General features: G+C 35.9%; 1 protein-coding gene across 2 annotated transcripts in view; it reads left to right on the top strand.

Annotated features, from left to right (window-relative positions):
• Positions 1 to 13,591, top strand: part of LOC111139439 (apolipoprotein O like) — an 82,367-nt gene that overhangs the window by 19,592 nt on the left and 49,184 nt on the right. For both annotated transcript variants that reach the window (XR_002640085.1, XM_022491687.1), the window contains exons 2-4: positions 7,261 to 7,380; positions 10,354 to 10,408; positions 12,205 to 12,303. Coding sequence is in view for 1 of the 2 variants with exons in the window: in XM_022491687.1 (XP_022347395.1) it covers positions 7,261 to 7,380; positions 10,354 to 10,408; positions 12,205 to 12,303 (274 nt within the window). In the remaining variant the exon portion in view is untranslated. The remainder of the gene's footprint in view (positions 1 to 7,260; positions 7,381 to 10,353; positions 10,409 to 12,204; positions 12,304 to 13,591) is intronic.

The raw sequence follows: 13,591 nt of genomic DNA, 5'->3' as shown, positions 1-13,591 counted from the left end.
CATAAGTGACTCTTAATCTCACAAAACAAACTGCGGGTTGATGGGGGAGGGGGGTTGGGAGAGGGGGGCTGTGATTATGGACATTGGGGAGGGTATGTCCTATGGTGAGTGCTGTGAAGTGTGTAAACCTGGCGATTCACAGACCTGTACCCCTGGGGATAAAACTATATTATATGTTTATAAAAAATAAAATTAAAAAAAAAAGAGAGACCAAAGACACCTGACGCCTAAATGTAAAAAAAAAAAAAAAAAAAGATTAGAGCAGAAATCAATGACATAGAAACCAGAAGAATAATAAAACAGATCAGTGAAATAAGGAGCTTGTTTGTTCAAAGAATTAATAAGATTGATAAACCTCTAGCCAGACTTATCAAAAAGAAAAGAGAAAGGACCAAATTATTAAAATCATGAATGGAAGAGGAGAGATCATGATCAACATCAAGGAAATACAAACAATTTTCGGAACATAATGTGAGCAACTATATGCCAACATATTAGGCAATTTGGAAGAAATGGATACATTCCTGGAAACCAATAAACTACCATGTCTGAAAGGGGAAGAAAGAGATAACCTAAACAGACCTATACCCAGCAAGGAAATTGAAATAAATAAAAAATCTCCCAAGAAACAAGAGTCCAGGATGAGATGGCTTCCAAGGGGAATTCTACCAAACGTTTAAATAAGAACTAATACCTATTCTTCTGAAGCTGTTCCAAAATATAGATATGGGAAAAAACTTCCAAAATCATTTTACAAGGCCAGCATTACCTTGATCCCTAAACAATACAAAGTTCCTATCAAAATAGGAATTATAATTGACTTTCTCTGCTTGACTTATTTGACTTAGCATAATTTCCTCCATTCTCATCCATGTTGATGCAGAAGTTGGGTATTCATCCTTTCTGATGGCTGAATAGTACTCCATTGTATATATGGACCACATCTTCTTTGTCCATTTGCCTGTTGAAGTGCATCTCGGCTCTTTCCACAGTTTGGCGATTGTGGCCATTGCTGCTACAAACACTGGGGTGCGTATGGCCCTTCTTTTCAGCACATCTGTGTCTTTGGGTTAAATACCCAGTAGGTTGGGGGGACCAGGTGGTGGGTATTAGAGAGGGCACGGACTGCATGGAGCACTTTGTGTGGTACAAAAACAATGAATACTATTATGCTGAAAATGAATAAAAAAAAATTTAAAAAAAAATACCCAGTAGTGAAGTTTCTGGTCATAGGGTAGTGCTGGAGGGGAGGGTGATGAGGAGATGGGTGAGCCCGGTGATGGGTATTAAGGAGGGCACGTATTACATGGAGCACTGGGTATTATATGGAAACAATGAATTTTGGGACACTGCGTCAAAAACTAATGATGTACTATATGGTGACTAACATAACATAATAAAAAACAGAACAAAATAAATCTTGAAAATCTTTAAAAAAATGGGGATTACATACCAGTATCCCTGATGAATATGGATGTCAAAATTCTCACCAAGGTGCTAGCCAATAGGATCCAACAGTACAATAAAAGGATTATTTACCCCGACCAGGTGGAATTAATTCCTCAGATGCATGGGTGGTTCAACATTCACAAATCAGCCAATGTGATAGATCATATTAATAAAAGAAAGGATGAGAACCATATGATCCTCTCAATAGATGCAGAAAATGCATTTAACAAATCCAGCATTGTTTCTTGATTAAAACTCTCCACAGTATAGGGATAGAACAAAAATACCTCAATATCATAAAAGCCATCTACGAGAGGCCCAGAGCAAATATCACTCTCAATGAGGAAACACTGAGAGCTTTTCCCCTAAGGTCAGGAGCACAATAGGGATGTCCACTCTCACCACTATTATTCACTATAGTACTAGATGTCCTAGCCTCAGCCAACTGAGAACAAAAAGAAATAAAAGTCATTCAGATTGGCAAAGAAGAAGTCAAACTCACTCTTCGCAGATGACATGATACTTTATGTGGAAAAGCCAAAAAACTCCACTCCAAAACTGCTAGAACTCATACAGGTATTCAGCAATGTGGTAGGATATAAAATGAATGCAAAGAAATCGATTGCTTTTTCTATCCACTAACAATGAGACAGAAGAGAGAGAAATTAAGGAGTTGATCCCATTTACAATTGCACCAAAAACCATAAGATACCTAGAAATAAACCTAACCAAAGAGATAAAAGATCTCTACTCCAAAAAGTACAGAACAATTATGAAATTAATTGAGGAAGACACAAAGAAATGGACAAACATTCCATGTTCATGAATTGGAGGAATAAATATTGTTAAAAATGTCTAGGCTACCTAGAGCAATCAACACATTCAATGCAATATGAAAATACCATTGACATTTTTCACAGAGCTAGAACAAACAATCCTAAAGTTTGTATGGAACAGAAAAGACTCTGAATAGCCAAGGGAATGTTGAAAAAGAAAACCAGAAAACCAAAACTGGGGGTGTGGGGGGCATCACAATGCCTGACTTTGAGCTATATTACAAAGCTGTAATTATCAAGACAGCATGCTACTGGCACAAAACAGGCACATAGATCAATGGAACAGAATAGAGGACCCAGAAATGGACTCTCAACTCTGTGGTCAGTTATTCTTCAACAAGGCAGGAAAGAATAGCCAGTGGAAAAAGGATAGTTTCTTCAATAAATGGTGTTGGGAAAATTGGATAGCTACATTTAGAAAAATGGAACTGGACCATTGTCTTACAGCATACACAAAGATATACTCAGTATGTTTGTATGACCTAAATGCGAGTAAGGAATCCATCAAATCTAGCAGAGAGTACAGGCAACAACCTCTGTGACCTTGACCATAGCAACTTCATGCTAGATGTGTCCCCAAAGGCAAGGAAACAAAAGCAAAAATGAACTATTGGGACTTCATCAAGATAAAAAGTTTCTGCACACCAAAGGAAACAACAAACTAAAAGACAACCTATGGTTGGGGAGAAGATATTTGCAAATGATATATCACATAAAGGTCTTGTATCCAAGATCTAAAAAGAACTTACCAGACTCAAAACCCCCAAAATCAAGTAATCCATTTAAAAAATGGGCAAAAGACATGAGCATATACTTCTCCAAAAAAGACATACAGATGGCTAACAGGCACATGAAAAAATGCTCAACATCATTCATCATCAGGGAAATACAAATCAAAACCACAATGAGATCCCACCTCACACCAGTCAGAATGGCTGAAATAAACAACTCAGGAAACAGTATATATTTTTTTTTTCAAAGATTTTTTTTTTTTTTTATTTGTTAGAGAGAGAGAGAGAGAGCATGAGCACAGGCAGACAGAGTGGCAGGCAGAGGCAGAGGGAGAAGCAGGCTCCCCGCTGAGCAAGGAGCCCGATGTGGGACTCGATCCCAGGACGCTGGGATCATGACCTGAGCCAAAGGCAGCCGCTTAACCAACTGAGCCACCCAGGCGTCCCAGGAAACAGTATATTATGGCGAGAATGTGGAGAATGGGGAACCCTTTTACACTGTTGGTAAGAATGCAAGCTGGTAACAGCCACAGTATGGAGGTTCCTCAAAGAGTTAAAAATAGGGCTACCCTTTGACCCAGGAATTGTACTACTAGGTATTTGCCTTAGAGATACAAACGTGGTGAATCAAAGGGGCACCTATACCCTAATGTTCATAGCAGCAATGTCCACAATAGTCAAAGTGTAGAAAGAGCTGAGATGTTCATGGACAGAGGAATGGATATAGAAGATGTGGTTTATACATGCGAAGGAGTATTACTCAGCCATCGGAAAGGATGAATACTTACCATTTACATTGACATGGATGGAACTGGAGGATATTATGTTGAGCAAAATAAGTCAATCAGAGAAAGGTAATTATCATTTGGCTTCATTTCTATGTCAAATATAAGAAATGGGGTAGCAGACTGTAGGGGAATGGAGGGAAAACAGAATGGGAAGTCATCAGAGAGGGAGAAAAACCATGAGAGAGAAACTGAAGTTTGCTGGAGGGGAGGTAATTGGGGGGATGAGGTAATTAGGGGATAGGCATTAAGGAGGGCACATAATATGTTGAGCAGTGGGTGTTACATGCAACTGGTAAGTTATTGAACAGTACATTTGAAAAAGAAACAAAAAACAAAAAGGAAGGACACCTCAGTGGCTCAGTCAGTTGTATCTGACTCTTGATTTCAGTTCAGGTCATGATCTCATGGGTCCTGAGATCGAGTCCTGCATTGGGCTCCACACTCAGTGGATAGTTTACTTCTCTCCATCTTCCTCTGCCTCTCCCTCTGCTCATGTGCTCTTTCTCTCTCTCTCCTTCTGAGATAAATAAATCTTTAAAAAAATCCAAAAAGATGCAGTTTGAAGAGCTTCCACATTGAACACATGGATATGTGGGGAGGATGGTGCACCTGGAGAGGGCATGGAAGCTACATTCCCTTTCCCCACGCCTTGACCTATGCACCTCTTCCATTTAGCTGTTTCTGAGTTATATCCTTAATAATAAACTGGTGATCTAGTAAGTAAGTAAGTATGATCAAGTAAGTAAATAAATAAACCTCCTAATGAGAGTTATTTGGTTGGTTATCTTGGGTTTTTATCTGTCTGAATGTGTTCTTGCTACCCCCTCATTTTTGAAACAAAAAAAACTTAATTTTATTGAGTATATAATTCCCAGTTGTGTTACTTCCTCTTGTACATTGAAGATACTATCTTGTGCAGTGTTGTTATTTAGAAGTCAAAATTTTATTTAATATTTGCTCCTTTGAAGGTAATCTAGTCTCTGGCTTTTTTTTTTTTTTTTTAAGATTCCTTTTCTATCATTGGCATTATGGAGTTTTACTATTGTATATCTAATTGTGGTTTATTTTTTCTTTATCCTTCTTGGGATATGTTGGATTTCTGAATCTCTGCAGTGTTTAGTTTAGTCCTGGAAAAATCTTGGCCATTCTATTTAGATATTTTCTCTGCTCATCTCTTTTCATTCTATCTTACACATTTCTTTCATTTCTTAAATTTCTTTGCATAATTTCTTCAGATTGACCAGTTCACTAAGTCTTTCAATAGCTAAATCTAGTCTAACTTGTCAATTGAGTCCTTTTTCTATTAACTTTTTAGTTTTAATTCTAGTATAGTTAACGTATGCTGTTATATTCATTTCCAGTATACAATATACTGATTCAGCAATTCTATACATTACTCAAGTGCTCATTGTAAGTGTAATATTTAATCTCCATGACCTATTTTACTCATCTGGCCACCCACCTCTTATCTGGTAACTATCAGTTTGTTATCTATAGTTTAAGAGACTGTTTTTTTTTTTTTGTCTTTTGTTTTCCTTTGCTTATTCCTTCTTTTTCATTCCACGTACGAGTGACATCATGTTGTCTTTCTCTGACCAACTTATTTCACTTAGCATTAACTAATTCCTTCCATATCCTTGCAAATGGCAAGATTGCATTCTTTTTATGACTAAATAATAGTCCTGTGTGTGTGTGTGTGTGTGTGTGTGTGTGTGTGTGTATGTATGTGTATCACATCTTCTTTATCCATTCATCTGTCCATGGACATATGGGTTACTTCCACAATGTGGCTGTTGTAAACGATGCTGCGATAAACATAGGGGTATATGTATCTCTTTGAATTAGTGTTATTGTGTTTTGGGGTAAGTACCCAGTAGTGCAATTACAGAATCATAGCGGGAACTCCAGACTGTTTTCCACAGTGGCTGCACCAATTTTCATTTCCACCAACAGTTCACAAGAGTTCCTTCTTTTCCACATCCTCAACAACACTTGTGTTCTCTTACGTTTTTTATTTTAGCCATTCTGACAGCTGTTGAGTTAATACCTCATTGGGGTTTTGATTTGCATTTTTTTGATGAGGAGTTATACTGAACCTCTTTTTTTAAGTCTGTTGGCCATCTGTATGTCTTCTTTGGAGAGATGTCTGTTCATATCTTATGCCCATTTTTCAAAGGGATAATTTATTTTTTGGGTATTGATTTTTGTAAGTTTTTTGTATATATTTTGGATACTAACACTTGTCTACGGCCATACCACCCTGAACGCGCCCGATCTCGTCTGGATACTAACACTTTATCAGATATAATATCTTTTCCCATTCAACAGGTTACAGTTGTATTGATGGTCTCCTTTTTTGTGCAAAAGCCTTTTATTTTGATTAGTCCCAAAAATTTATTTTTGCTTTTATTCCCTTACCTCAGGAGGCATATCTAGAAAGATGTTACTACAGCTAATGTCAGAGTAGTTACTGCCTCTGTTCTCTTCTAGGATTTTTATGGTTTCACATTTAGGTTTTTAATTCACTTTTTTTTTTAAGATTTTTATTTATTTGACAGATCACAAGTAGGCAGAGAGGCAGGCAGAGAGAGAGAGGAGGAGGAGGCAGGTTCCCCGCTGAGCAGAGAGCCCGATGTGAGGCTCGATCCCAGGACCCTGGGATCATGACCTGAGCCAAAGGCAGAGGCTTTAACCACTGAGCCACCCAGGCGCCCCTTTAATTCACTTTTAATTCATTTTTGTGTATGGTGTAAGAGAGTGGTCCAGTTTCATTCTTTTGTGTATGGTTGTCCAGTTTTCCCAACACCATTTGTCAAAGAAATTGTCCTTTTTCCCATTGCATATTCTTGCCTCTTTGGTTGGAAATTAATCGACTGTATAATATTTGAGCTTATTTCTGGATTTCCTGTGTGTTCCATTGATTTATGTGTCCAGCTTTCTGCCAGTACTACTCCGTTTTGATTACTACAGCTTTGTAATATAACTTGAAATCTGGATTGTGATACCTCCACAGTTTTAGTTATCTTTATTAAGATTGCTTTAGCTATTTGCAGTCTTGTGGTTCCACACAAATTTTAGGATAGTTTGCTCTAGTTCAGTAAAAAAATGCTATTATTATTTTGGTAGGGATGGTATTATTTCTGTAGATTGCTTTTTCTAGGTTTTGTTCATGATTCCATGTTCTATGAACCATCTATTTTAAAGCAAATGGTGACAAGGTAAAAGCTGGCTATATTGTTTATCTCTGCATTTCTGTTGTTTTTTAATCTAAGCCTCTGAGCGGTCTTTATAAACAGCTTCCTGGATCATTCCTCCCATTTAAGATGTTTTTAAATATATTTTATCAGCATTTTTAGTTGCTTTTAGCATGAAGGTCGATGACTTCTGCTATACTCCTGAAAAAGGAAGTCCAGCTGTTTTACATTTTTAACATGAACTTTTTTCTTTTGCCTCTAGCTTCCCATATATACTGCACCACCTCTGCAGTCTAAATATGTTGAAGAGCAGCCTGGTCATTTACAAATGGGCTTTGCATCCATCCGCAGTACAACTGGTCGTTATATTGGCTGGTGCAAGGTAAGTGAGTACTAATAGTGGTTTAATGTTGGAGGTTTCTGATTTTTTCAGACAGGTAATTCTTCTGTTGCATTTTGTATTGGCAGAGGTTACTCAGTGACATTCGTCAGGTGAATGGGTTGATCTAGAGGCCCTAAGACAGTTCATTCTCATCTTTAGTACCTTGTCACAGATAGCTAGAAGGCTGGGCTCAGCTAGGAATGTTGTGTAAAGCAACTACATGTGGCCTGTCAAGCCTTGTGATCTGAGCATAGTCAGATAACTTACCAGGCAGTTCAGGGGTCTTACAAAGAGGCCCTTGGCAGAATTAACTAAACTTCTTATTTGTCATCGGATGTCCAAGAAAGTTACTTATACAGCATTCTATTGTTAGATCACAAAGGCCACCCCAGTTTTAAAGGGAGTGGAATTAGATATCACCTCTCAATATGAGTAGCAGCCAAGAATTTGTGGCCATGTTTAATCTACTGTATCACTACTGCGTGTATTAAGATAGTTCAGCAAGCATTTATGTTATTTTTCATGTACAATTGTTTGGCTATTTACAAGAAGTTCTGAAATTATTTCTCAATTTTTTCTTACTTGGCTAAGCAAAATGTTAACTTCTTGGATATAGCTCATAAGACCATTCTGAATATAGTCAGCTATTGGGAAAAATGAAATCCATCTTACTTTAATACTCAGACTTGGGTGCCTGGGTGGCCCAGTGGGTTAAAGCCTCTGCCTCCGGCTCGGGTCATGATCCCAGGGTTCTGGGATGGAGCCCCACATCAGGCTCTCTGCTCAGCAGGGAGCCTGCTTCCCTCTCTCTCTCTCTCTCTCTCTGCCTGCTTCTCTGCCTACTTGTGATTTCTGTCAAATAAATAAATAAAATCTTTAAAAAAAATACTTAGCCTTTAGTCGGCATTATCTTGCAGCAGAGTGATGGAGTAAGGATAAAATATTGATGTTACATTATCCTCACATCAACATAGTTGTGTTGGCATCAACATGTCCAATGTCAGTGTCATAATGATAATGCTGGTACCATGTTTTCATCATTCTGACCTAATAACTGCACAACTTTTTCTCAGGTACAACCTATCCAATTGTGAACCCTTGTTCTTTTTTGTTTCTAATACATTCTTTTTTTAAAAAAATGATTCTAATGGTTTTATGAAACACTAAATATGAATTCTGGTCATTCCAGGTGATATTTAAAATACCTGATGAATACTGGTGTTATTTTTTTAATTTGTGTCTGTCAGACAGCTCTAATAGTATTAGTTATATTATATACTTTTAATAGTTTGATCTCAGAGGAAAGTGTATTAACTAATAAGGGTTTGAATCATGCCCCTAATACTATATACCAACAGCCAAATGATTCATACTTAAGTCTCCTGAGACCTAATTTTCCATAGTGTTCTCAAATTTGTTTTCAGTGAGGTAGATTGTTCCTGAGGAATCCTTAAATTGCTGTTGTAACTATCACCCAATTTAAGACTGAAAGAACTTTTATTCTCTTAATATGCTGAAGTGAATAGGTTGAAGAAGGGCACTTTGAATGCGTTTCATCTTCAGTGTAAACAACTTTTTCTCTCTAATTTTGCCCTAAAAACGTAATCTGTTCTTTAAAAAATTACTTCTGACTCAAGTTGCATTCTGCGTTAAACTTAGAATCTTGCAGGCCAAATTCAGTTCTTCTTCTCCTTAGTGTTTTGAAATTTTAGGTAGCAGTGACCCACAATGGTAAAAGTGAATTCCTAAACAAGCTAAGGAAAACTTCCCAAAAGGAGTGACTAGTTTTTTTCCTCAACAGTTACATGATTTTCAGTCAACCAGTCAATAGGTATTATAACTTTAAAGGTGAGGTCTTCTTGAGAGAGTCTTTAGGGAGAAGTAACTTTGACAGTTAAGGTCTGTGCTGGTTTGTACAGCTTAAAAACCACGATGAAGGGATGAACCTCTACATCTCTGATCTCTGATCTCTGATCACCATGAAAATATCTGTGATAAGGTTACTATTACTGAGATATCATGATAATAATGACTTGTTTCCTGTGTAATGAAATTATTTCTCTGTTCTTTGCTTTGAAAATCGTTTTGGTTCTTTTTATCCCATGGTTTCATAGCAGCTAGTTCAGAGATGGAGACCATATATTTCAGTTGTGTTTTCTGGTTTCTTCAATGGAGTACAGCATGACTATGGGCAGTTACTCTGGGTAAATCATCCTCTGCCTTCATTTTTTGAAGGCAGATATAATTGAGATAGTACCTACCACTCGGTAAATGAGTATAACCAAATTCCTTGCATTAAAATAAATTAGTTAGAAATAGGTAAAAGAGCAAATTTGATTTAAAACTTTAATCACTTCAGTGAGTTAATAATCTTAATTTGTAGAGAATTTATATTCCTATATAAAAATAATATGAACACTCGTCTTTGTAGGATGATTTCTATCCTGAAATAAATGTCTTATTTAGATTTTTTCCCATTCTGATGCACACTTTAAAAAAAGGAGAAGATGAAGTACTTTCTTTAAGTTTGTTGTTATTACTTTCTTTACAAATCATTATGTCGTTGCTGCCACATCTGTATTAATCAGATGTTGCTTCTAAGCTGAAATATACCTCTATCCATGATTTATTTAAATTCCATTCATTTTTCTAAGGCTTTATAAAATAAGATGATAAGTCTTTGTATTTCTGCAATAAATTATCTGTGAGATGCTCTGACTACTTTATAGGCATTACTTTACTTCTTTATATGAGGAAAATAGTAAACAAGTATTATCCATGTTAAACAGAATGAAAAGCAAGGCATGAAGCTAATTCAACAAGTATTATCATGTGAATAAATAGGAAAATTAGAGTTAGATTTGAATACAATGCTAAGTCAACATTTTAATATGGTCTCAGAGATATGGACTATATGATTTAATTATCAACATCTTCAAAAATGCAGATATCCTTTTTTTTCTTTTTGCTTAGGGTGTTTATGTGTTTGTGAAAAATGGGATAATGGATACAGTACAATTTGGAAAAGGTAGGTGAATGAACCATCCATAATTAGAAATGTTAAGGACGGCACGTATTGCATGGAGCACTGGGTGTGGGGCATAACAATGAATCTTGGAACACTGAAAAAATAAAATCAAATATAATTGGAAAAAAAGAGAAGTTATAGAATAACAGAAAAAAAATGTTCTGTTGTCTTGTTAACTTGCAAGGCTTAAATGTGAGAAAAATAAAGGCGGTAAGTTATTCATTATCATGTTTTACCAACTGAGAAGATACTCTGTATAGAACTTTCTGAGAATATGAGAGTATTAGTAACTGTCATTTATTAAGCAATTATATGCCAAGGCACTATGATAAGCATTTTACACAATTTATCTAATTTAATTTCTATACCAATTCTATAAGTGTTGGTATTATAATTATTCCCCTTTTTACAAGATTTTATTTATTTATTTGAGAGTGTGAGGGTGAGTGTGAGCACAAGCCGGGAGAGGCGGAGGAAGAGGGACAAGCAGACTTCACGCTGAGCACAGAGCCCAACATGGGCCTCCGTCTCACGACCGTGAGGTCATGACCCAAGCTGAAATCAAGAGTTGGATACCCAACCAACTGAGCCAACCAGGTGCCCCTGTGATTATCCATTTTTTACAGATAAGGCAACTGAGGTTTAAAAAGGTAAAGTAGGTTGCCAAGGTCACATAGATAGTTAAGTGGCAGCGCCTGGACTCAAACTGAGGTCTGTTTAGCTGCAAAGCTCATGTTATATGCTCAAAGCATAAAATAGAAACATGTCCACGTTGTTATGAATTAGTTTAAATAGGTGCTGTTTGCTGTTAAAATGCATAGAATTTTGGCATCCGTTGCTAGGAAACACTAATACCAGTCATTAGAATATTTGAGCTAATGTTGGAAAGCAATTTTATTTGATTATTTAATTTGATAATTGTATTTGACAGTAGCTATATCTTCCTAATATTCTTGGCCTAAGCCAGTTGTTAAAATAAATGTGTATGGGAGACAGAAAGATCAGCTAAAAATTTTAAATGTCTCCATGATATTGATGACCGGTAAAGGTATTATTACTTAAGGTATATAGGAATTAATTCCAAATTATATTCCTCATCAGTCTTGAGGAATATAATTAAACAAGTGATTACTATGAAATAATTAAATGTGATGTAAGAGTCTATTTTTGGGGTTGCATGGAAACAAATAATTTAAATATATAAAAAGCCAAAACATCTAGACTTGTGCCCACTCTTCATCTACTTTTGGTCTAGGCTCACTTCTCCTGATCATTGGTTTTAACCAAGAGCAGTGGCTGCTCTGGGTATTGGGGAGTAGTGGCAAGCAGTGTCTACAAGCTACATGTATCCCTAGTTAATTATTCAAAGTTCCTTAATAAAATATTTCTATTCCTACTGGATCCTGTCTAAGTTTGAATAGGTAAGTCCAGAAGCATTTCCATTAGAGAGATAAATACTACATAAACAAGCAGTTACTTTATAATAATTCATGCAAAGGTGTGAACTCTAGCATCATATTTCATTAAAGAGTAATAATTGCCTGTATTAAGAAAACAGTTATTAAGTCAGCTGTGGAAGGAAGATTTTATTTTGTAGCAAGTAACTATTTTAACTAGCTTTTTCATTTGCTGCTCAAATCATTATTTTTGTAGCTTTTTTTGAAGAGTGTTTACCATCTTCTACTATCTTAGCAAATCTCTTTAGCATTTCTGCATCATATTTAGAGTGCCTAAGTCATTTATATTAGTCATTATAGTAAGTCATTTATATTAGTTTTTAACTTACTTCTTAATAGATGCATATATTTACCTGAAGAATCCACCTCAAGATTTTCTTCCAAAACTTGGAGTGATTACAGTTTCAGGATTGGCAGGCTTGGTTTCAGCAAGAAAAGGTAGGGTTTAAAAAAATACATTTTTTCTTTCAGTGCCTTTATATTCTGAATTTTACTGTCATGGGAAAACCTCATAGTCTTTATTGAATATTGTTAGGATAGGGTACTGTGAAAATTTTTAGATTCTATATTACAACATGTTTACTTTTATAAAGACTGTGCTTTAAAAAATATAGCTATTTCAAGATGTTTAACATCATTAGCTATTAGGTAAATGCAAATGAAAGCCACAGTGACAATATTAGAATGTCTAAAATTAAAAAGACTCACCATACCAAGTATAGTCAAGAATGTAGAGCAACTGAAACTCATACACTGCTGGTGGGAGTACAAAATGGTACAGCCATTCAAGAAAACAGTTTGACAATTTCTCTTTTTTTAAAGGTTTTATTTATTTATTTGACAGCAACAGACAGAGCGAGAGAGGAAACATAAGCTGGGGAGTGGAAGATGGAGAAGCAGGCTTCCTGCTGAGTGGGAAGCCCAATGTGGGGCTTGATCCCAGGACCCTGGGATCATGACCTGAGCTGAAGGCAGTTGCTTAATGACTGAGTCACCCAGGTGCCCCAAGTTTCTCTTAGAAAGTTAAACATGCTCTTATCATGAGACCAAGTAATCACACTCCTGGGTATTTACCCTGGAAAAATGAAAAATCTGTACCTAAATGTTTATAGTAATTCTATTAATAATTACCAAAAGCTGGAAACAACCTAAATGTCTTTCAAGGGTAAACTAAACTGTGGCATATCCAAAGGAATTAGACTCACGAATAAAACGAATAAGCCATTGACACATGCAGCAATCTTGATGAATCTGACATTAAGAAGCCAGTCTAAAAAAGTTATATGTGCTGTGATTTTATTCATACAACTTTCTCAAAAAGACAAAACTATAGTAACAATAACAGCAACAACAACAACAAAATATCAGTAGTTCCCAGGAGTTAGGTATGGGAAGGTGTGACTGACTATAAGGAGGTCACATGAGATTTTTTTTTTTTAACAGTGATAGAACTGTCCCATATCCTGATTGTACTGGTGGTGACATGACTCTATACATGTATTAAAATTGATAGAAATATAGATCAATTTTCTGTATGATATTTAAAATAAAATTCAAAAATATATAGCTGTTCCTATTAAAATTATAATTTATCATTTTGTCATCTTTTAGATAACTTTATTTTTTAAAAGGTTTTTTAAATTTAAATTCCAATTAGATAACATATAGTATAATATTAGTTTCAGGTGTATAATTTAGTGATTCAACAGTTTCATACAACACCCAG

Source organism: Enhydra lutris, unplaced genomic scaffold, assembly GCF_002288905.1.
Source record: "Enhydra lutris kenyoni isolate GAN:26980312 unplaced genomic scaffold, ASM228890v2 scaffoldscaffold107, whole genome shotgun sequence".
Lineage (NCBI taxonomy): Eukaryota > Metazoa > Chordata > Mammalia > Carnivora > Mustelidae > Enhydra > Enhydra lutris.
This window is presented reverse-complemented; position numbering and strand designations above follow the sequence as displayed.